This window comes from Canis lupus, chromosome 2 (genome assembly GCF_011100685.1).
Source record: "Canis lupus familiaris isolate Mischka breed German Shepherd chromosome 2, alternate assembly UU_Cfam_GSD_1.0, whole genome shotgun sequence".
In the NCBI taxonomy this organism is placed as follows: Eukaryota; Metazoa; Chordata; class Mammalia; order Carnivora; family Canidae; genus Canis; species Canis lupus.
The window spans coordinates 23,574,301-23,598,734 of NC_049223.1; the positions used below are offsets into that span (position 1 = coordinate 23,574,301).

Genomic DNA, 24,434 nt, shown 5'->3' on the forward strand with positions numbered 1-24,434 from the left:
ATCACAGACATGTGTCTGCTTTGGTAGATGCAGACAAACAGCTCTCCGAAGGGCTCGGCCAGCGCACACTCCCTCCGGCCGGCCTGCTGGCTCTCCCTCTGGGGCAGGCATATGGCAGTGTCTCATTTTGATTTTCTTTTTTCTTTTTTAAAGATTTTATTTATTTATTCATGAGACACACACAGAGAGAGGCAGAGACACAGGCAGAGGGAGAAGCAGGCTCCCTATGGGGAGCCCGATGCGAGACTCCATCCCAGGACTCCAGGATCACACCCTGAGCCAAAGGCAGACACTCAACCACTGAGCCACCCAAGTGCTCACTGCTGTAGATTTTTTTAAAAATGATTTTTATCAGATTAAGAAAGTTTTCTTTTATTCCCAGTTTGCTGAGCATGTTGATTTGAAAATAATGAACAGGTTTTGAATTTTGTCAAATCTTTTTATGTGTTACAGTGGTTCTCAGCTGGGGGTGATGTTACCCTTCATAGGGCATTTGGTGATGTCTGGACACACTTCCGGTTGTTGCGACTGGGTGGCTGCCACTGGCATCTCGGGGTTGGAGGCCAGCAGTGATGCTCTACCTCCTACAAGGCACCGGACAACTCCCCACATAAAGAATGACCTGGCTGAGGAGCCTGAGGAGAGATGATCATCTATTTTCCCTCCTTTATTCTGTTAATGAACTGAACTACAACGATTGGTTTTCAAAAGTTAAACCAACCTTGCATTCTCAGAACAAGTCCAGTCTGGTTGTGATGTCGTTGTTCTTAGACATCACTGAATTTGATTTGCTAATATTTTGTTTACAATTTCTATATCCATATTCACAAGAAAGATTTGGCCTGTAGGTTTCCTCTCTTTGACATCAGGTTTTATTTTTTTTAAGATGTTATTTATTTATTTATTAGAGAGAGAGAGAGAAAACGAGTGAGGCAGAGGGGCAGGGCAGAGGGAGAAGCAGACTCCCTGCTGAGCAGGGAGCCCAACGTGGGGCTCGATCCCAGGACCCCGAGGTCAGGACCTGAGCCGAACACAGGTGCTTAACTTACTGAGCCACCCCGGTGCCCTGAGATCAGGTTTTGTATACCTTTCTTTTTAAAATGTCAACTTTTGAAACAATATGCCCTAAGATTTTAATTTTAGTTCATAGCTTATCTTTTTGCTCCACCTTTCCTGAGATTTTGGGGGTGGGGCGTGGAGGAAAGACTGAGTTTAAGAATACTTTTTCTCCAGCTGCAATTAGAGCACATTCACATTAACCAGAGCTGTGTAATTTTATCAGTCCACATACCTAGCCCTGTACAAGTCCCTGAGAACCTCAATACCCCCTCTAAGAACAGGGTCGGCGTGAGGGGCATTAGAGGAGGGGCAGGCTAGTGTGAGGGAAAATGAGCACAACGTGTTCATGACTGAGTACTTTCTATTGAGCACCGGACCAAGGGAAAGAGAAATGGGTTTTTTAAAAAGCCAGTATGGTCGTCTACAGGGCATGTGACTGAGGAATTTATACTTTATTCAGAGAATTCCAGGATCCAGCCCTACCTAACCTTTCCCATTTCGTCTCCTACTACTCTCCCCTTTCTCCTCTATTCCACGGGTGGTAACTTTTTCTGTAAGGGGCTGAGGGTAAAAGATTTGGGCTTTGCAGGCTTTACGGTGGTAACTACTCAACTCTCCACGTAGTATGAAGGTTATAGACAGTGTGGTCATGAACAAGAAGAGCTTTCTTACAATAAATCTTTATTTACAAAAACAGACGGGGGGCCAGAGTTGGCCTACAGGCCGTGGTTGGCCAACTCTTGCTCTATACTCCAATCACATCAAACCACTCGCCATCTCCTCTGCCGGCTTTCATGTCAGCAGTGCCCGTCTCTGCGTAGCTCTGTCTTGTCTATCCTTCATGTCACCACACCTCCAGCCTATTCCATAGCATCTACTGAATCAGACATTCAAATATTTAAGCATCCCCTAAGCATCAGGCAATGTAAATATAATTGCGTGAATGATGTTCTTACTGTGTCGTTGACCATCTCATGAGGGCTTTAGATAAGAAAACAGGAAAAAAAAAAGATAAGAAAACAGGTAGTTACTTCAGAGTCTGGAAATGGCTCCAACACGGTGACTGCAGGGTGCTAAGGAAATAGGTGTCAGTCCACACTCTTGGGGGCAGGGGTCTGACCTGGAACATTCTGGCGAGGAAACGATACCTGTCAATAATCTGAGAGAAGTGGATGAGAGTCAAGAACAAAGGGACACGGGGTTAGGTAGTTCTGTGTCTGAGAGATGACATGGGCTATCGCATGGGAAATATGGAATGTGGGAAGCAATCTGGATGAGACTTCAAGGTCAACTAAACGAGAGCCGGGGTGATGGGAATAGAGAGGAGGAGGCGGGGCTTCAGAGAGATTTTAAACGTAGAATCAGCCCCTCATTTAAAATTCTCTACTACAGTCATTCATCATCCAGCTTTCCGGCTCTCCAGACTTCACACCTAGGAGCCTCATGCAGCCGGTGCGCCTCCCCCTGTCTCCCGGAACCACCCACAGAGCTCACAGGCTGCCTTGTCACTGTGACCAGAATGTCAGCTGCCTCTCCACCATGTATGGCTGCTTTGTCCCTCTGACAACCAGAACAGGTAAGCTGCATACGAAATCCAGGGACATCATTCGTTTCGTGACTTTCCCAGAGTTTCACATGGTGGGATCATCTGGAGGGTCACCATGGATGGTGCAGGGCCTTCCTGCCTCGTCTTCTCTCCACACACCTTATCCTTGCCAGGCCATCCTGTCCCCCCATCCATTTGGCATCCATTCTTCCGCCTTCTCAGACCCACCCGACCACAGCTCAGTGATTCAACGGGGGGAAAAAACTTGCAAATCTAAAAATCATTAAGGCTCTTAGCATAACAAAGGTCCCTGTAGTTAATAATTACAACCGTCACAGATGTTGCTAGGATGACGTGATAACGATAACAAGCATAACCAAACAAAATGTTGGGGGAAATAAATGAATGCTCTCTACCCTCTTCCTCCCACTTTGCCTTTCCAACTCAGTGATTCAGTGGGACCATGCACAAGATTTTTTAATACTCTACTTCAGTCGTGTGCACAGGGAGTAGAATCAAACAGGCAACTGGCCTGTAACAGACTTTCAGGCTTAAGACACACGCCAACTTCTCAAAGTGAGTGAGGGGCAGAGAGTCTGAACAGGGCATATAACCCTCATGGATCTAATCCAACTTCAAAGCAAGAAATCCCAATGTTTTCATTTGGAAAACGGGCTTCGAAAGGCCAGCTCCTACACAACCATTTTGTGTTCTAGGACAGACTGTAGGACCCTCAGGCTGCAAGACACAGCATGCAGATCAATCAGCTCTCACTGGGGGATGTAAACGCCGGGTTCGGGGGCAATGGAATGATCCCGAGGGTCATACAATGACGCAGTAGAGTGGCCAAGACTAGAACTTGTCTGATCTTGCATCTTGTTTTGTTCTACTTATTTCTGTTTCTTCTTCTTTAAGATTTTATTTATTCATGAGAGACACAGAGAAAGAGGCAGAGACACAGGCAGAGAGAGAAGCAGGCTCCCTGCAGGGACCTTGATTCCAGGACCCTGGGGTCACGGCCTGAATCGAAGGCAGACGCTCAATCACTGAGCCACCCAGCCATCCCTACTCATTTCTGTTTCTTTCTTCCTTCCTTTCTTTCTTCCTTTCTTTCTTTCTTTCTTTCTTTTCTTGTCTTGGGATTTTGGGGGATGGAGGTGGGGGAGTGATTCTGTGTCTGCAGGACTTCCCTTCCTGCCTTCCTCCTTCCTGTCATTCTTCCTTCTTCCTTTTTTTTTCTTTCTCTTCTTTTTTCTTTCTTCTTCTTCTTTCTTTCTTTCTTCTTTCTTTCTTTTTTTAAGATTTTATTTATTTATTCAAGAGAGACACACAGAGAGAGGCAGAGACCCAGGCAGAGGGAGAAGCAGGCTCCACGCAGGGAGCCTGACATGGGACTCGAACCCGGGTCTCCAGGATCACGCCCTGGGCTGCAGGCGGCGCTAAACCGCTGTGCCACTGGGGCTGCCCGTCATTTCTGTTTCTAAGGCCATACTTATTCAAGATGAGAGGCCTCAGATTCTTGCATCCCCAATCCATGTGAGGTCTCTCCCTGGAGTTAGAGGCCATGAGACTGGTGCATATCCCTACACACCTTCTCCATGCTTGGCCCAGCCTTGCACGCTGACCTAAGAGGCAGGACCCAAAAAAAGCTGTGGGCTCCGCAGGCTGCCTAATTCCCCAAACCAGAAGCTGCCCTCCACAGGAATGCCTCTGTGCCTACACCTGAGAGAGGAAAGAAAGCAGAAGTTGACAAAAGCCCCAGCGCCAAGGGCAGGGGAGCAGCATATTCAGGGCCCCCGGGGATGCTCATGCTGTCTCCCTTGGAGAGATGAAGACGTGGGCCTGGGGGAAGAGGCAAATCTGTGGGGCCAGGAAGTAAGTGAATCGGGGGAAACGGGGGGTGATCACTGGTAGGTGTGGGGTTTCTTTGGGGCTGGTGGAAATGTTCTAAGTGTGATTGTGATGGTGACTGCACAACTCTACTAAAAACCCCTGATGGGCGTACCTGAAACAGGTGCACTATCTGATATATGAGGGAGGGGAAGAGGGGCAGGGAGAATCTCAAGCAAACTCTCCAAGCTTAACAGAGGGCTTGATTTCACAACCCCAAGACCATGACCTGAGCTAAGCCCAAATCAAGAGTCGATGCTCAACCCACTGAGCCATCCAGTCACCCCTGGATGACAGACTGTTATAATGAATGCTACCAACAGTTCTAAAGGTCAACAGTCCTAGATATGCCTGTGGGAGTCCAGATTTGGGACAGGTTTTCACGTCAGCAGAAATGCAGAGAGGAAAATGACCTTTGTTTGGCTAAGCAAAAAAGTTGAGGAAGCTTAAAATACTCATAGTAAAATAAACTCATAATAGACTAAAAAAGTGCTGAGTTAATCAATTTCTTAAGTTTTTTCTTCTTTCTTTCTTTCTTTCTTTCTTTCTTTCTTTCTTTCTTTCTCTCTCTCTCTCTCTCTCTCTCTCTCTCTCTTTCTTTCTTTCTCTCTCTCTCTCTCTCTCTCTCTTTCTTTCTTTCTTTCTTTCTTCTTTCTTTTCAAATTCATTTATTACTTTAGAGACAGAGAGGGAGAGTGCACGTGCAAGTGGGGAGAGGTGCAGAGAGAGAAGGAGAATCCCAAGCAGGTTCCACGCTCAGCATGGAGCCTGATGTGGTGCTCAGTCTCAGGACCCTGAGATCATGACCTGAGCGAAAACCAAGAGTGAGATGCTTAATGGACTGGGCCACCCAGGTGCCCCTGAAATTTGGCTTGGCCTGCCTGAGTGGCTCAGTTAGTTGAGCAATCAACTGTTGGTTTTGGTTTGGGTCATGAGCTCAGGGTCGTGGGATCGAGTCCTGTGTCAGGCTCTAGGTTCAGAGGTCTGCTTGTCTCTCTCCTGTTCCTCCCCACTCCCCTGCTGTGCGCTCTCTCACAAATAAATAAACAAATAAATAAATATTTTTTAAAAATAAAATAAAGAAATGTGGCTTAACTGCCAACTAAGACAATGTGGCAGCTCCTTGTGAGAGAGAAAAAAGACCTTGTAGAGCTCATCTCTAGTCTAGAACCAAAAAAAAAAAAAGTCATCACAAGATTACAGTGGCTAAAAATACTCTTGAGATGAACCAAGACCTCTTGGATGCCAGCCTCTGGGGTCGGCAGCCTAGAGTATTTTGCTTTGGCAGAGTGTGATCTGCTGTCCCCGTTTGCTTTGCCCACACACCCAAATGACCTTCCAGGCACCTGAGCATGGCTTTGAGTGTCCCCTCGCCCCGCAGCTGAGGCCGAGCAGGGGCTGGGGGTGCAACCCGCCCACGTCAGCCTCTGTGGAGCTCCCTACGTGGCCTCAAGGGCTGTGCCGACCTGGCCAGGCCCCCCCAGAGAGACCACAGGGGGCGGCAAGGGCTTCATTGTGGTTCCAGTTGGCAAGTCACCATGGTGACTTTGCACTGGGACCGAAACCTATACTTCTGGCTGGAAAAGAGACACACAAACCAGAGAGGGCCGGCAGTGCGCACCGCTGTGATTACGCATCTAGAGCCGTGGCTTCCAGGGGTCACCGCCGCACTCCCGGCTGCCCTGAACACCCCTCAGCTGGCAGTTTTAGAAAGTTCCATATGGAACCGCCTTGCAAGACTGGCACTGAGCACCCCCTACCCCAGGTCCCTCGTGAGCAGGTCACGCTGTCCCCAAGCTTCACTCTTGCCACCCAGCTGTGGGTTCCTGGAAAGATGAAAACCGTGTTGACCTCTCCCACCAGTTCCTGCGCGTAGGTGTTTATTAAAGGTTCATTGAATGGAACTGCCCTAAAAGCCATTTAAGCTTTGGCGTAAGTTTTGGGCTCCGGAGGGTAAGGAGCCAGGATGGGAGGGAAGTCGGGGTCCCGGCTGACCCAGGCGGCTTCTCCTTCCTCTCCGCCGTTCTGCTTCCTCTCCTGGAGATCCTCCAGGCCCTGCCGTGTCCGATCGCTGCCCAGGAGCCAGACCTCGCCTGACCCAGCCACGCAGGCCACCCCTGCTCGCCCTGCCCTCCTGCTCCTTGACAAGGGGTGAGGCCAAAAGGCACCCGGAGGCTCCGCGGAAGGAAGGGGGTAATCAGGAGCTGACAACTGCTGTCTGACCGCAGACTTGTTATGTGACTCTGGGGCCGCGATGTTTGTTAGCTCAGCGAGGGGGGCGGATGGGCCACTGCAGAGTCAACCTCCGAACACTCGGGATTGAAATCTGGATCGCTGGTTTGGCCCAAGTCAGAGGTAAAGATGAACAGGAGGTACGCCTGGGGAGTCAGGGCGCTCCCAAGCCACGCTCACAGAAGCCTGTGCCTTACCAAGCCCCTTCAGAGCAGCGGGTGTCAAGAGTTTCCCTCACTTTTCCGCCAGGCGGTCACCTTCTCTTCTAGAGGGAGCTCCAGGGCACCTGCAGGCTGCAGGCCCAGCTGTGGCAGCGGCACCCAAGCGCAGGACCAGGAGGCAGCCCTGGGCGTCCTGTGAGATGCGTGCTCCAGATCCCAGCCCGGAGGGGTCATGAATATAGGTGACCCTACAACCTAAGCTTCCTCAGTCCCCTTAAACAGCGACCACTTATGAACATCTCCAGAATCTTCTAGAAACTTTTATTCTGAATCCGCATCACTGACCGAGGTAGTTAGTTCCAGAACCACTCCACCCACTTTGTAAAGATGTGCTGCCTTGTGTTGCACTGAAACCGTCCTTCTTAGGTTGCAAAGGGAAAAAAAAAAAGTTCCAAAGGTATCCTCTTACTCAAGATTTCAGGATTTGGCCGTTCTGTTCTCGTTTTAGCTCTGCCTTTCATTAAAAGTGTTCAGAGGAAAAATTCCTTACAAGAGAAACAAAGTACAGATACAAATACAACCAGCCTCTTCCTGATAAAGACCGCATCCTCTGCCCTCTTAGAACAGCCCTGGTCATCACAGCGACCATGTGGGGGGCTAGAACCACCCTACTTAAGCCGCTATTTCCATTTTTAGCTTGTGCTGGCTCAAGAGAAACGTTTCCATAGAGTAAAGATCCGTTATACCCCAGGCAACCCTTCCAACTAGTGGTTGAAAACTTTCGGATACTCTCATTTAACATCAGGCATTAATGTTTTATCTTGTTTTAAAAATAACCCTTGCTGGGCAGCCCTGGTGGCTCAGCGGTTTAGCGCCGCCTTCGGCCCAGGGGATGATCCTGGAGACCCGGGATGGAGTCCCACATCGGGCTCCCTGCATGGAGCCTGCTTCTCCCTCTGCCCCTCCCCACCCCGTGTCTCTCATGAATAAATAAATAATCTTAAACAAAATAACCCTTGCTTTGGGGCACCCGGGCTTAGTCAGTGAAGCATCTGCCTTCCGCTCAGGTCATGATCCCAGGGCCCTAGAATCCAGCCCCGCATCAGGCTCCCTGCTCATGGGGAGCCTGGTTCTCCCTCTGCCTCTCCTCCTCCCACCACTCATGCTCTCTCTCTCTCTCTCTCTCAAAGAAATAAAATCTTTAAAAGAAAATAATAACCGTTGCTTAAAAGAAATGCTTCCCTAAGTCAGAACTAGGTCATCTCTTATTTAAAGAGCTTTCCAAGAGGCACTTCCAACACCAAACAATCAAGAAGCCTAAAAACACTGTCACTGACTATTCTTTTCATGAGGTCAGGGATTACAGGGAAGCAAGTGGCACAACTACTATGGCTGAGTCTCATTCCAAAAAGATGAGTCAGAAAAAGTCCTGTGACTTAGAATAAAAACACACAAAGCCCCTCTCCGCATTTAGACTCCCCAAAAGTTCACATGATTTTTAATGGTGTAGCTAGTTCACTGGTGAAAGGGGCCGGCGGCTAAGACAGTGCTTCGTAAAAGTCAAGTGCTGCATGGTTGTTGAGAAAAGTTCAGTTCCTAATTAAAATGCCAAGTTTTCCCAGCCTGCCAGTTTGCTCTAAGGAGAATCCACAATTGTGCGAGGACACAGATGACAGCTAACATTGGCTCGATGATCTTCCAGAAAGAGAAATGCTTGGAAACGAGCAGAGGTCTAAGTAGAAGATGCTAGAACAGGACTGGGATGTGTCTTCCGAGAAAGAGGTAGCCAAGCGGAGGTACGCGGCAGGATTTTGCAGTCGCACGCACACACACATCTTGGAAATACAATTTCATCGTGCACTTTCTGACAGGAGAATCTGCAGTGTCCTTCCCACAATTATGCTCCACTGGGTGCAAGGATGGGTGCTGTGGGGGAACAAGGAGGAGTCGCACACAGGGCAGGACCACTTCAGGACATACCAGGGAGAAAAGACCCGTGGAGGACAGGCATCCTGGGTGTTCACTCCAAAGCCAGGTGCCAGGATAGGAAGGGCACGAGACGCACGGGTGTTCTCCCTTTCTGTGTCATTGTTAGGGGCCGAAGGAAAAACTCAGACTACTGATGAGACCGAGATACAAAACAGAGAGAGCATGGATCCAAGAAGAAGCAACAACCGGATGAAGCAGGATCCCACACAACCTGGTAGCAAGGAGGGCCTTAGCCAAAGAGGCTGGCATTAGTAAGGCCACATTGTGTGCTGGCCAGCTCGTCCTTACAGTCATCCTGGGGAAAGAGTTCTTTTTTTAAAGATTTTATTCGGGCAGCCCGGGTGGCTCAGTGGTTTAGCACCGCCTTCAGCCTAGGGTGTGATCCTGGAGACCCAGGATTGAGTCCCGCGTCGGGCTCCCTGCATGGAGCCTGCTTCTCCCTCTGCCTGTGCCTCTGCCCCTTTCTCTCTCTCTCTGTGTCTCTCATGAATAAATAAAAAACAATAAAGATTTTATTCATTTATTTATGAGAGACACAAAGAGAGAGAGGCAGAGACATAGGCAGAAAGAGAAGCAGGCTCCATACAGGGAGCTTGACATGGGACTTGATCCCAGGACCCCAGGATCATGCCCTGGGCCGAAGGAAGGGACTAAACTGCTGAGCCACTCAGGTGCCCTCCAACTCTTTTTTTTTTTTTTTTAAAGATTTAATTAATTTATTTGGAGAGCATGAGTGGGGGGAGGGGCAGAGGGAAAGGGAGAGAGAATCTAAAGCAGACTTTGTGCTGAGCCCAAGGTGGGGCTCGATCTCACGACCCCGAGATCATGATCTGAGCAAAAATCAAGAATCCGATGCACAAACCAACTGAACCACCCAGGCTCCCCTCTTTTCAGTCCTTTGAGCTGAAAGGTAGCAGGCCCCAGCTGGTGTGTTAGGGCCTTCAGGGGCATGGTTTCCTTGGGGGGCTCAGCAGCCAGGTTACTGGCTGCAGCGTGAGATTCCCTTTGCTGCCCAGTGGAGTGCTCCGCATCTGGGCAGACCTTAAGATGATTCCAAATAAAATGCCACTTTGCAAAGGAAGTGTGCCGAGATGTCAAGCTAGTGAACCCAAGAGGATGTTGTGAGATATTCCTCACTAGGGAGGGGCCTGGCGCAAAAATCACCCAGCCGGAGCATCGGAGAAGACGGTCACTCACCAAAGTCAAACTCCTAGAGCGGGAGCTGCTGCTTCGACTCCCCAGGCTGTCCCCTCTGCTCAGGTCGCTGAGCCCGCAGCTGGGGGACACATCCGAGTCCATGTCCGAAGAGTCCGACTGCTGGCGGTTTACAGGCATCCCCACAGACGCCCCGGCCGCTGGCCCGGTCACAGGAGGCGGGGAAGGGGCCAGGGTGCCATTCTCAAGTAGCCACTGCGTCTGGAGAAACCAAGCATAGGGGTTAGAGTCTACACAGTGAATGCCAGGTCCCCTGAAATGAAGGCCTCCGTGTGGGTCAGAGGTCACCTCGATTGGCAGCCTCAGCTGTCAAGATGAAGAGAAGCAGGAGCCCCTAGATCAACCTGTTTGCTCATTTTCATCTCTTCTTTATACCCCTTTCCATCATGGAAATGTGAATCATTTTTTTAAAGATTGATTGATTGATTATTTATTCATGATAGACAAAGAGAGTGGCAGAGACACAGGTAGAGGGAGAAGCAGGCTCTCTGCGGGGAGCCCAATGTGGGACTCGACCCCAGGACCCCGGGATCACGACCTTAGTAAAAGGCAGACGCTCGACCACTGGGCCACCCAGGTGTCCCAAGGTGAATCATTTTTAGGGAAAAATGGGACATAGTAACAGTTACTTTCTTGCTGAAACATGGATAGGATAAGGTTCTTGTTCCCTCCTTTGCCCTGAGGACCTGTACTCTCATGCTCTTTCCCACTCAGATACAGGATTTCCCCAGGCTCTTTATTGATTCTAGTCTCTTCTACCTCAGACACCAGAGAATTATGGTTCCTCTTCCAGCTTCGGTGCAGTTCAGAGCTGAGTGAGGTGACAAGAGCTAGCAAATTGCGAATGGAAGTCTGGGTGACATCTCTGAGACTCTAGACTCTCTGGGGGCCGTGATGCTCTTGCAATTTCTACATAAGATACGAAGGTACCGTAAGTTAATACTACAAGGAAGTTCATATTTTTACTTTCGGGAATAAAGACAGCGAAATTTCCCCTACCAGCCCCTTGGTTTCACACTCTCTTTTAGCAGGAAATTCAGCTCAGTCTCTGAACAATGGACAATGGAGTTCAACAAAACCTTCTAGAAGACCAAACAAGATTAATAGGGAATAAGGGAATAAGCCTCTTGTGGAGCTTTAGGGCCAGTGGAGAGATATGAGCCCACGTCATTCATTCCTAAACTGAAAATACTGCCAGGTGGTCTTATGAGCCCCTGTAAGAATTCTGCGGGGCATGTGAGCTCAGATAACCATAGGCACAAGTGTGTGTGTGTGTGTGTGTGTGTGTGTGTGTGTGCACGCTTGCATGTGCATCCATTTTTAACAGAAACAAACATCTGTGGAGAAAGTCCAATCAGTACTGAATACCTCTGGGTGGACTTTGCCATTTAAAACTTCAAAAATTACTGTGAGATCTCCTTAGGGAAATCCTGAAGGTGTGAGAACAGCTTAAAAAGGAAACTATTCCTCGCCTGGCTTCTCTTCATTTTTTGGGTGAATCAGCCCAAGTTAACAAGCAATTTAAGAGCAAGGCTAGGAAACAGAAGATTTTGAGCTTAGATATGCTTTTTGGAAGTTGCCATTATTCTAAATGGTTAAAAAAAAGACTTCAGAAAATTTTAAGTTTTTTTTTTTTTTTTAAGATTTATTTAAGGGAGAGAGAGAGAGTTCAAGCAGGGAGTGGGGGGCAGAGGGAACAGGAGAAGCAGACTCCCTGCTAAGCAAAGAGCCTGACGCAGGACTGGATCCCGGGACCCTGAGATCATGCCATGAGCTGAAATCAAGAGTTGGACGCTTTAACCAACTGAGCCATCCAAGCGCCCCAGAAAACGTTAAAGGCTTTAAAATTTGTTTAATAGGAAGCAAGCCTAAACAAGGCACAGACTTTATTTAAACTGTCTTACGTAACCAATAACATGTCACATCCCTGGGACTGTGAGTGTCGGGGGCCTGGGTGAGGTGGGTGGGAAATCTAGAAAAGACCCACCGACTCTCATTCCTGAACTAAGTCACCGGTCCCAGGAAAGGATGGAGATGCGGGGCAGTCAGTCTTCCCCCAACACAACAGGGGGGTGAGGATGGGGCGGTGAGATGCTGATTAGCCCCACGCGAGGCAGGAACTCAGCGGAAGTGCCCTGTCTTTGGGAAGGGCCTGGAATTGTGCAACAGGCCTGTGCGTAGGAGCAGCGCTCTGAGGTGTTCACAGTTCGGCTGGAGGGCGCTACCTTCCCAGCACGTTGGAGAACACACCTTTTTTCTTGTGTTACTGCAATTTTAAAAGTTATTCGGACACCGTAAAACTGTAACATTTAGACTTTTACAAATTGCTGTCTTAAAAGAATATGAGGAAGCTGACCAGAATTCTCCAGAAGGCAGAGGTTGCTGGGGAGAAAGTGCAAACCTTGATCTGAAATCCTTCACAGGTTCAAGGTGCCAATCTTCTGTGATCTCTCTCTCTCTCTTTTTTAAGAGTTTATTTATTTATTTATTTGAGAGAAAGAGAGCACAAGTGGGGGGGGCGCACAGAGGCAGAGGGAGAAGCAGGCTCCCTGCTGAGCAGGGGGCCGATGCGGGGCTCCATCCCAGGCCCCCAGGATCATGACCTGAGCCGAAGGCAGACACTTCACCGACTGAGCCACCCAGGCACCCTCCTCTGTGATCTCCTAAGACATCTCCCTACTCCTACTTCCCTGGGAACTAAAAATATGGAATCGCATGTGGTCCCCTGTGGAGAGAGGAGTCTTCTGAAACAGAAGGGAAAGGAAGCGGCCTTCTTTCCTGGTCTGCACTGGGAAGAGAGCAGGGCAGACAGGTTGGACAGGAGGGACTCCCCCACTCCTAGGAGACAGCATGAGCATGGGAGGGAGAGACAATCTCAAGCAGACTTTGTGCTGAGCTCAGAGCCTAAGGTGGGGCTCGATCTCATGACCCTGAGTGGAAATCAAGAGTCCGGTGCACAAACCAACTGAGCCTCCCTGGGGTGTCCCTCCTTTTGTAACCCTTTGAGCTGAAAGGCAGTGGCCCCTTGCTGGGATGGTCATTACTATCCTAAAATATTTAGGATCCTTGTCCAATCACGGGTTCACCCGTTGGGTTAAGAGATTAGCCCCACAGGTGAAGAAGCTGACTTCTTACCCGAGGGCAGAACCAGCCTCACCAAGAAGTCCCAACAAGCCTGACACCAGGAGCAGAAATTTGAGCCTCTGTCCACTTTTTTTTTTAAACTTTATTTCAAGAGAGAGAGCAAGCAGGGGAAGGGGCAGAGGGCGAGGGAGACGGAGAATCTCAAGCAGGTGCCACAATCAGTGCAGAACCCGATGTGGGGCTCGATCCCAGGACCCTGAGACCATGACCTGAGCTGAAATCAAGAGTCGGACGCTTAACTGACTGAGCCACCCAGGCGCCCCCAAGCCGTGCTCACTTTCTGTTTATTTTCTTACCCTTCCTGTGTTTATTTCCTCATCATTTACTAGTAACCTCCTTGTTTGGAAGGGTCTAATTTATCAGTTGAGCAGAGACAAGGAAGACAAGGCCACAGATGATCTACGGTCTCAGTAAATCTACACCTGGTGAGCACGGCAGGTGGGAAGAACAGCAGCTATGGGGCTGGAGGGCTCCTGGGGCTGCTGGGGCTGTGGGAGTCAGGCAAGTGACTCCCCCCCCCCCCAAGTGAGTGCCCTGCAGCCAACAGAGGAAGGCGGCTCTTTTTCTTCGTCTTCCTCGTGCATTCCAGAAAGATCTAGAATGACCCAGACGTATCCAGCATGAAGTGGCCTTCGCCGTCACCCCACGCCACCTCTGTTCCTACCCATCAATACACGCTTCACTTTGAGGCCTCGCTTCCTTTCTAGGCCAAGCACATTCTTCAGATATTTGCTGTTTTCCTATCTCACCTGGACCAGATTCCAGGTGCCAGGCAACCACACGTGAGTCAGAGGAACCTGATGTGGGCACCGGTTCTTAATTCGGTAAGGTATCCGGCCTACTGAACACGTGGACGGGGGTAAAGCCTGAGCAGGTGTATTTCTTAAAGGCACCGCACACAGTTCTGCTCACAGCAGGGGCCCCACTCAGTGCCTTACGGGGACCACGGGAGCTCAGAGCAAGGGGTGCCAGTCCTCCTGGTGGTGGTCAGAGACTTCACAGACGGTGACAGCAAGGCCAAGCCCCCCTGAGATGTTTGAGATTTCAGGAAACAGTCGGTCAAACCCATGACGATGTGCATCCCGAACAGAAGGAAAAGAATCAGCAAACGCGCGGCCCCACACGTGGCTGCAGGGGTGCTGGGTGCTGAGCACTCAACTTAGCTGGAGCACAGGACGAAAGGAGCGGGAAAGGCGCGGAGGGAAGTGCCAACAGAGGGCAAGGTGACCAGGGCGAAGAGACTGTGCCCCAGTGGAGAGCCGTGGTGGCACGTGCGGCTCACACGGGTAAGTCTGGCACCACTCTGCAGGGTGGACCCGCAGCAGAGCTGGAAGTAATTATAACTGAATACCTTGCATTGCTTATTTTTAAAAAATAATTTGTTGGTTCTTTAAAAAAAAGATTTATTCACAGAGACAGAGAGAGAGGCAGAGACACAGGCAGAGGGAAGCAGGCGCCCTAAAGGAAGTGCGATGCGGGACTCGATCCTAGGACCCCAGGATCACACCCTGGGCCAAAGGCAGATGCTCAACCCGAGTCACCCGGGCGCCCCTCACACACTGTTTACAACAAGCTGGGGCAGGGGCAGCTGAGTGGTTTCCAGGACACGTTCCGTGTGTGGGAAGAGCAAGGGCAAGACCAGAGTTGCATCTGCCTCCACTTGTATAAGGCAAGAAATGAGAAAATACCTATGTTCGTGCTCCTGTGTGCAGAGTCTCTCTGGAAGGACAGACAGAAATGTGGTCGCAGGGACACCCGGGTGGCTCAGTGGTTGAGCGCCTGCCTTTGGCCCAGAGCATGATCCCAGATTCTGGGGTTTGGGTCCCACGTGGGGCTCCCCGCATGGGGCCGTGCCACCACGGCTCTCCACTGGGGCACAGTCTGCTTCTCCCTCTGTGTCTCTGCCTCTCTCTGTGTGTCTCTCATGAATAAATAAAATAAAATAAAATTAAAAAGTACTCGCAGCGGCTACCCGCGGGGAGGGAGAAGGGACAGCCAGGAGGTGAGGGTAAAGACAACACCTGCACCTGCACGAATGATCTTTTCTGTCGTTGAGTGCGGCGCATACTCACCATCCAGTCGGGTTCAGGAGACAATCCGAGCAGCTATCCAGCTGTTACCAGTTCACATGAGAGACGATAAAGACCTGGAAACTACTGTGGCCGTAAAGTTGGAACAGAAGAATGTGAGAGATGAGAGAGAAAGGACTGTGAAATTTTCATGACTAACGGGCAGGGCGGGAGTGTGTTTCAAGAACAAAAGAGACGGGAACCCTGGCCACCAAAAGCCGCAACTGAGTAAAGGCTAAATAAACATTGTCCAGTGACCTCCCCAGCGGAGGTGACCTTACAAGGACCCAGCAGTAGACATGACCCAAAGCCCCCACGGTGGGCCAAGGCGTGGATGGGAGGAGTGGGGTACCTAGCGAGTCGTTTTAGAAGATGGGGTGTTGAGAGGGTGGGAAGGGTGAAACAGGTGACGGGGAGGAAGGAGCACGGGCTTGTGATGAGCACCAGGTTTTGCATGTTGAATCACTAAATTGCACACCTGAAACTAATATGACACTGTTCATTAACTACCTGGAATTAAAATACAAACTTAAGGAATGCCTGGGTGGCTCAGTTAGGGAAGTAGCTGACTTTTGATTTCAGCTCAGGTCTTGATCTAAGGGTCATGAGTTCAAGTTCTGGGCTGGGGCCCACAATAGGCATGAAGCCTACTTTAAAAAAAAATGAAATAAAATAAAAACTTAAAAAAAAAAGTTAAGGTGTGATGGGAAAGATAAAAAGGCAGTTGCTACAGGTATAACTGGGTTGGAGAAAGGTATTTTGAGTCACTGGTTTTGTTTACCTATATATTTTTTAAAATATTTTATTTATTTATTCATGAGAGACACAGAGAGAGGCAGAGGCAGAGGGAGAAGCAGGTTCCCTGTGGGGAGCCTGACGTGGGACTCGATCCCAGGACCCCGGGGCAACCACTGAGCCACCCAGGTGCCCCTTGTTTTGTTTTTAAGAGTTGGAGAGGCCTACTGATTAGCTAAGGGGAAAAGAGAAGTTACAAGCCTCCTGAAGAAACTCTCATTTCCAGAGTCTGCTGGAGGAGAAAAGGAGGCCTGCCTGTTCTATTGAGACTATTTCACATGCTGAATGCTGTATGAAAAATATCTCTATGACTCTCTCTTCCTTGCAGAAGGTAACTGTCTGGTCATAAAAAAATGACCAGGGTAACTTGAAAAAGAACCAAATTGAACTTAAAAAAATTTTTTTTAATAGCAATTTAAAAACTCAAGTGGATGGGGTAAACAGATGATTTAATATACTGAAGCACTGGGTGAATTTAATATTAGGCACAATTTTTAAATAAACTTCACACAGGATGAGGGGAGAACTTCTTTTAACCCAATAAAAATATCCAATAAAAATTACAGCAAACATCACACTTACTGACAAAATATTACAAACTATTCTCATTACCACCGCTGCTGTCCTCTATAATATACTGTATTTAAGTCCTACCCTACATATAAGAGAAGAAAAAAATGCATAAGGATTGAAAAGGAAGAAACAAAACATTAGTATTTATGCATAGTTATGGTCTTTGTAGAAAACTCCAAGAATCTCATAAATTATTAGAATCAACAACTGATTTTTACAAAGTTGCTGGATATAAATCAATATACAAAAAAGTCAATTTCTATTTGCTAGCCACAAACAACTAAACTATAAACAATAACAAAAACTTAAAATTGCATAAAATAAAACAGCATAACGTATACCTATGTATATGTATTATATTACTTAGATTTGCAAAAAAAATGCAAATAATAAAAGGTTACTGAAAGTCAGTAAGGAACTAAGAGATACCACATTCAGGACTGGAAGAGTCAATATTATTAAGACAAGCTATTCTCCTAAAATTGAATTGCTCTGAAGCTATAGATGTGGGTTGTCCAATAAACTCTAGCCATATGTGGTTACTTAAATTTAAACTAATTAAAATTAAATTGAAAGATTCAGTTCCTCAGCTGCACTAGCCACATTTTAAGCATTAATTAATGGAAAATTTCCATCATCCTAGTAAGTTCTGTTGGACCATGCAGCCAATGGAGCAATCAAAATCACAATAGGGTTGTTTTGTGGGAAATCCAACAGGCTGGGTTTTAAACTTCTTAGGGGCTTAAAAAAAAAAAGGAGAAAAATGCATTGGGAAGAACAAAGAGCTAAGAACAACCAGCAAAGTCCTAAAGAAGCTGGAGGAACTGGCCTCATCAAGCTTCCAGAGTCATTATAAAGTAATAGTAATTCAGATACACCCATGGAACAGACCAGAAAGCCCAGAAATTGTTTGATACACATGACAAAAATGTTTTCTTAATTTGTAGTTTGAGAATTTTTTAATTTTAATATAGTTGACTTCATCAGTCTTTTGGTTTATGGATTTTGCAAACTTAGAAAGGCCTTTCCTGGGGCACCTGGATGGCTGAGTCAGTTAAGCATCTGACTGTTGGTCTCAGCTCAGGTCTTGATCTCACGGTCCTGAATTCAAGCCCCACAATGGGCTCGGCTCCATGCTGAGCATGGAACCTACTTTAAAATTTTTAAATAGGCCTTTCCTATTCAAAGGATATAAATGAAATACTTCTCATATTTTCTTCTTAGCATTTTTATGGTTTCAGTTTTCATATTTTAATATCTGATCCAACTTGAATGTATCTTTGTGTGAAGTGTGGAAGGATCTATTTCCCCATCCCCAAGCCCAAATGGCTATTCAAAATGGCAGTAACTCAAATACCAAGAATTGAAAAATTCATCTTCTCCACTGTTTTGAAGTACTAAATGTTATCTTCTGCTAATGTGGTAGGTTCTATTTCGGAATTTCCTATTCTGCTCCATTGATATTTCTGTCCATTAGGATTCAAAACACCACAAATCCTAAGGCGAAAATTGCAAAGAATCTATGTAAAAATGGAAGGCACTCTAGGCCACATTAACAGAAAAAGAGGTAGGCTGGTGGAAAGACATTTTACGGTCTCACAAAAGAAACTGCTAGCTAGAATATACAAAAAACAATTCTTGTACACCAACAGGAACAAGACAGGAAACTCATCAGAAAGAAGCACAAACAAGGAATATGATTAAGCAGTTCAATGAGAGGAAACCCAAGTGACTAAGAAGTATGTGAGAGGCATTCAATGTTGCTGGTAAACAAAAGAAGTACAAGCTAGACCTACCATAAGACATTAGCTTATACCTACAGGATTGGCAAAAATTAGACAACTAAAAAATAACAAATGCCAGCAAAAATGTGGGGAAACAGGAACCTTTGTGTACCACTCACTGTTGAGAGTGTGAAATTCATACGACCTCTCCATGGAGCAGTCTGGCTGTGCTTAATGCCTCAGTCAGAAGCAATCAACTGGACAGTGGCATGGATAGGTCCTAAAATATTTTGAATGAAAAATTATAATCAGATTGTTAGCACAATTCCATTTATTTAAATGTAATACACCCACACCACTGTATTTTATATCCATATCCAGGAACACATGCCAGTGGCTGGGATGGGAGGGCACAACATGAGTGTCCTAGAGTACACACCTGGTCTGCCCCATTTGCTGGGTGATATCGTTTTTTTTTAACTTTTTTTTAAAAAGATTTATTTATTTGACAGAGAGAGCACATGTGCATAAGCAGGGGGAGCAGCAGGCAGAGGGAGAGGGAGAAGCAGTCTCCGTTGAGGAGGAGGGAGGGAGCACCGTTCCAGGACTCTGGAATCATGACCTGAGCCAAAGGCAGATACTTAACTGACTGAGCCACCCAGGTGCTCCTGGACAATATCTTCTTGTTTCCTTCGTGTACCTATCTCCTTTGACGGAAGAAACAGAAAAGGTAGATGAGCTGGAGGTTTGTAGATCCATGATTTATCAGGAAAAAACAGAAAAGGTAGATGAGCTAGAGGTTTGTAGATTCATGATTTATCAGGAAAAAACAGAAAAGGTAGATGAGCTGGAGGTTTGTAGATTCATGATTTATCAGATCATTCCATCACCTGGGAAATGTCTGCAAGGTCCAGCACCAAAAGAGGTGATGCAGAATCCAGACGCGTTTGGAATTTATGAGGGAAGAAAAGACCTATGTCATTTAGAAAACCCAGGGCGGGGCACCCCCTGTGGTGCAGCGGTTTAGCGCTGCCTGCAGCCCAGGGTCTGATCCTGGAGACCCAGGATCGAGTCCCGCGTCAGGCTCCCTGCATGGAGCCCGCTTCTCCCTCTGCCTGTGTCTCTGCCTCTCAGTCTCTCTCTCTCTCTCTCTCTCTGAATAAATAAATTAAAAAAAATGCTTATTAAAAAAAAAAAAAAGAAAACCCAGGGCAATGTAGGAGGGAAGCACTTTCAAAGGAAGGAGAAACCACAAAGATAAACTTTGCCCAGGTCACAATTTAGCCTGAACTTCACCAGGGAACGGCTGACCCAGTTTACTGAAGAATCTAAGCTGGGACAAATAACAGTAAGTTCCCTCACGTTCAGCTGTTGGGCTTTGTACCTCCTAGGTGGGGGAGAAGGGAATCCTACCTGTCGGGGGTTCGATGCCCTGCAGACAAGCTAAACAAAATCACGAGGGTGATCCCTGCCTCTGCTCGATCTGCTCGTGAATGGAGAAATGACCCGTGTCACCGAGCGATGTAGAACTAATGTTTGCTTAGCGTGCCTCGGTGACACTTTAAAAAGAGACCTGCTCCAGCTCATTGCCAAGGTAAACTCTTTATGAAAGAAAACACCCAGGTTGGGCCCTAGGATGCAGAACTCCGGGACCTGTTGTTTACAGATCCTCACTCTTTGTCTAGGTCCCACCATTTGGCAACAGCGCTAAGATTCAGTCAGCAGAAGCACAGCTGAGCTGGGAAAGGGGTAGAAATTATCTGAGAAACACCAGGCTGTGCAGGAGGGTGAGTGTGCACACCTGTGAATAACAGGAGCAGGATCACTCCGCACCTGAGTCCCACTGTTCCATCAGCCCAGTCTCTCCCACTTCCATCCACAGGAGTTCTGTGAAGACTTGTTCCAAAAAGTAGGAAAACAATCCTAGCAAAGGAATTCTCTTTAAAGCTCTATCCTGGGGACGCCTGGATGGCTCAAAGGTTGAGCATCGGCCTTCGGCTCAGGTCGTGATCCCGGACTCCTGGGATCGAGTCCCGCATTGGGCTCCCTGCATGGAGCCTGCTTCTCCCTCTGTCTGTGTCTCTGCCTCTCTCTCTGTGTGTGTGTGTCTCATGAATGAATAAATAAAATCTTAAAGTTATATCCTGAGCAATCCCAATATGACAATTTAACAGCCAAGCCACTTTCAAAGGTAGGGGTTGTAGTAGGGTTTTTTTTTTTTTTTTTTGGACCTTCAAGAACATTAAAAATGAAGCCGTTTCATAGTGGGAGTGGTTTCTGAGTCACTACAAGCTCATTATCATGAATGGGCTTTTTCATATGGTTAAGCAGTGGGTGAAAATAAAGAGAACAGCCATTTTCACCGGAATGTACACACTCCTACATGAAATAAGCAGTAAACACAAAATAGCCTTTGTCGGCCTTAATGCTAGTAGCTCCTGACAACATTCATTCATGTGAACACTAATGCATGTGATAGGCACTTTGTTCTGATTTACTCAAACAAAAAGGCAGGAGTCCTACTTTTATCATTTCTATCTGGGTCTGTGTTAATCCCTATGGTTAGGAGTGCCTGGGTGGCTCAGTGGGTTAAGCGCCTGCCTTCAGCTCAGGTCATGATTCTGGGGTCCTGGGTTTGAGCCTCACGTCAGGCTCCCTGCTCAGTGGGGAGTCTGCATCTCCCTCTCCCTCTGCCCCTCCTCCTGCTGTGGTCTCTCTCTATCTCTCTCTCAAATAAAACCTTTTTACAAAATTAAATTAAAAAGTCTATAAAAAATTAATGGGTTCTTTATAACATGAAATTAACTAGAAGACGAAGCTATGAATGACACCGACTCTTTTCTAAGATTTTACTTTTAAGTAACCTCTCTACCCCCACGGTGGGGCTCACACTCAAATGCAAGATGAAGAGTCACATGTTCACCGACTGAGCCAAGCAGGGGCCCGTTCTATTGTTTTATTAACCCAATCCATAATTGAGAAGGAAACTGAATACTTACATTTTCTTTTCTATTATTCAACTTAATTAGGGCTTTAACAAAATTCTTAGACTAAATGCACCATTTCACTTCTCCCCTAAAGATAATTTACCAGATTAAGTCCATAAAAATGACTTCACAGCGGGTGTCCCAGAACAGGTGATGGTTCTGAGAACGGCTCTGGGTTCCCGTTCCCCCTGCACAAGCGGCACAGGGGCTGCACGGACGCACACAGAGATGCCGTGTGCACTGCGGGTCTGGGGCAGGGTGGGGGGGACAGTAGCTGTTGGTCCCACATGTTGTCTTCCAAGTTTTTTACTCTGAAAACTCATGTTAAAAATAAAACAAATATGGGGATCTCTGGGTGGCTCAGTGGTTTGGTGCCACCTTCGGCCCACGGCATGATCCGGGAGTCCCGGGATTGAGTCCCACATCGGGCTCCCTACATGGGGCCTACTTCTCCCTCTGTGTCTCTGCTTCTCTCTCTCTCTCTCTGTCTCTCATGAATAAATAAATAAAATAAAATAAAATAAAATAAAATAAATAAATAAATAAATAAATAAATAAATAAATAAATAAGTAAGTGGCGCCTGGGTGGCTCAGTTGATTAAGCATCCGACTCTTGGTTTCAGCTCAGGTCCTGATCTTGCGGTTGTGGGATTGAGTCCCACGTCAGAGGTTCTGTGCTCGGTGCGGAGTCTGCTTCAGATTCTCCCTCTCGCTCACACACACGTACTCTCTCTTTCAAATAAATAAATAAAAACTTAAAAAAAATAACAAAATGAATACAGAGTCCGACATTCACCAGTGAATCGCCAGGACAGAAAGAAGCTTCTCAAGATCCAGGGTTACTTGTGCTACCACAGGCCTGGGAGAGCTGGCACAGTTTCTGTCTCCCCAGTTTTACTGCCAAAGGTCCTCCTATCTGTAAGAACACAGGGCATTAAGGTGTCTCTAGAACCCCGCCTCACCGTATCTCTTCCAGCCTGTTTTCCACAATATAAACCCTTTTATCCAGCCTGGTCTGCTTAATACTCTGCGTAATCATGGGCCGGGTGTTGACGGCCTCCCCTGTGGCTCTCCTCCAAAGCCTCGCTCAAAAACTCAACCAAACCTCAAATCTTGCTTCCTGATGTTGCTCATCACTGACCTATCCACTCACTCCTTCACCACTATGGGGTCTATTTCACCACTGGTGGACGACATCCCACAATCTTTGTCACTCTGATGCAAGCCAGTCGCCTCAGAACATTAAAACCCTGCAAGGAATCGTTTTTCTTCAATTAGACTGCAAGCTCCTTGTGGGCAGAGCTCTCTCTCTCTCTCTCTCTCTCTCTCTCTTTTTTTCCAATATAGCCACAGGACTTTGGAAAACATTTGTCACAAAACAGAGACGGACTCTTCAGTACTTAGCAACATTTAAATTTTAAAACCATCTTATTATTATCTTTTAAATTAGAGTATCCTTCCAATAGACCTTTGATCTAAAAGAAAAGCTTCAACATATATGAGTCCTGTCAAACACACTAATTTCACTGGGGTGACCATCCTTTATCCCCCTATCATAGCCATAGACCAAAGCAGTCAAATTTAGAAGAAATTACTCTCACAACCAATATATTTCAATCAAGGGCAAATGGGGCACACAGGGGAAGTCACATTAAATACAGTCATGGAGGAGATGCTTCACTTAGCTTCACAAATTATGATCTATTAAAAACTCAGCCCCAATAAATACATCAGACGCACCAAACCGGTAATGCTTCCCAATATTAACATGTAATAAATATCAGTGTAAATGCATGCATGTGTACATCTATGGGTGTAATCCATGCCCAAGATTAACTTAAAAAGTAAGCCTCTAACAAACAGCTGAAGTAAAATAAATATGTAGTGACTATTCTTTATTGTAGGCTCTTTCTCAACGTCAAGAAAACAAAAACCTTGGAAAGGCAAGAAAGCTTCCAAAAAACACTCACTGAGCCAACTGGAAAATGACAACTGGACCCCAGCCCTGAAGATCAGAGGAAAGTCCTTTTCAGGTAGGAACTGGTTGGTGCTGGGAGTTTGAAACTTAGTTTTGTTCTGGAATTTTAAAATGTTAATGCAGCCAATGGTTTAGCATCCCTTATACATGACTTTTTGTTTTTTCTCTGATTGGGTTTTCCCCCCCCACCTTACCACTGAAATGTCTTCTGTAAGAATTTAGGACCTTAAACTCTAACTGGCACTCAAGGGTATTAAATACAATTACACATTTTAAAGGCTAGTAATTTTACTTCCCCAGAACAATTACCATGCTTTCATTTAGACTTTTTTTTTTCTTTTGAAAAGCTCTTTCTGAACGATGTCAAAAACCAAGATTGTCTCAATTGTGAATAGTTTCAGCTATTTATAGGAGATGGTAATTTACTTAGGGCCACAAAGCACATGAGAGTAAATGATGCACCCACACGTAAGCAAACAAGTTCACAGCAGAGGCCTCACCTAGCGAGGCTGGGCTAACAGGCCCTAAGGAAAGAAGTCTCCTGTTATCCGTTTCCTATCACTGAACAGAAGATGTGGAAATTGGATTTCTTTTTTTTTTTTTTTTTTTAATTTTTATTATTATTATTTTATTTATGATAGTCACACACAGAGAGAGAGAGAGAGAGAGGCAGAGACACAGGCAGAGGGAGAAGCAGGCTCCATGCACCGGGAGCCCGACGTGGGATTCGATCCCGGGTCTCCAGGATCGTGCCCTGGGCCAAAGGCAGGCGCCAAACCGCTGCGCCACCCAGGGATCCCGAAATTGGATTTCCCTAAAGTGAAACCTCACCTGAAAATAACCTTGACTAGATTCCAGGTGAGTTCCTTGTTATAAAATGGAATGACCCCTGCAACACGAGGAAGCAAACAGAAAAGCACTGACAGGAGCAAAATCTAGTTCTATCTGGTGAAATATATACCAAGATGGACACCTCAAATTTAATTCTTAGCTCATCAAAAAAAAAAATTGACATTCTATATGCTTATTGCATATTTCTGGATTTCTGGATTCTTTAGGAAATTAAAAAAAG

At 46.8% G+C, this 24,434-nt stretch overlaps 1 protein-coding gene and 1 long non-coding RNA gene across 5 annotated transcripts in view; one reads left to right on the plus strand and one right to left on the minus strand.

Moving 5' to 3' along the window:
• PROSER2 (proline and serine rich 2) overlaps positions 1–24,434 on the minus strand; it is a 40,240-nt gene that overhangs the window by 8,143 nt on the left and 7,663 nt on the right. For all 4 annotated transcript variants that reach the window (XM_038530135.1, XM_038530133.1, XM_038530134.1 and 1 more), the window contains one exon: positions 10,075–10,293. In XM_038530135.1, coding sequence (XP_038386063.1) covers positions 10,075–10,212 — 138 coding nt within the window. In that variant the 5' untranslated portion in view covers positions 10,213–10,293. The remainder of the gene's footprint in view (positions 1–10,074; positions 10,294–24,434) is intronic.
• On the plus strand, positions 1,115–24,053 carry LOC119870153. The gene is made up of 3 exons (XR_005355304.1): positions 1,115–2,635; positions 23,289–23,417; positions 24,004–24,053. It is a non-coding gene; the product is annotated as an uncharacterized LOC119870153 (long non-coding RNA).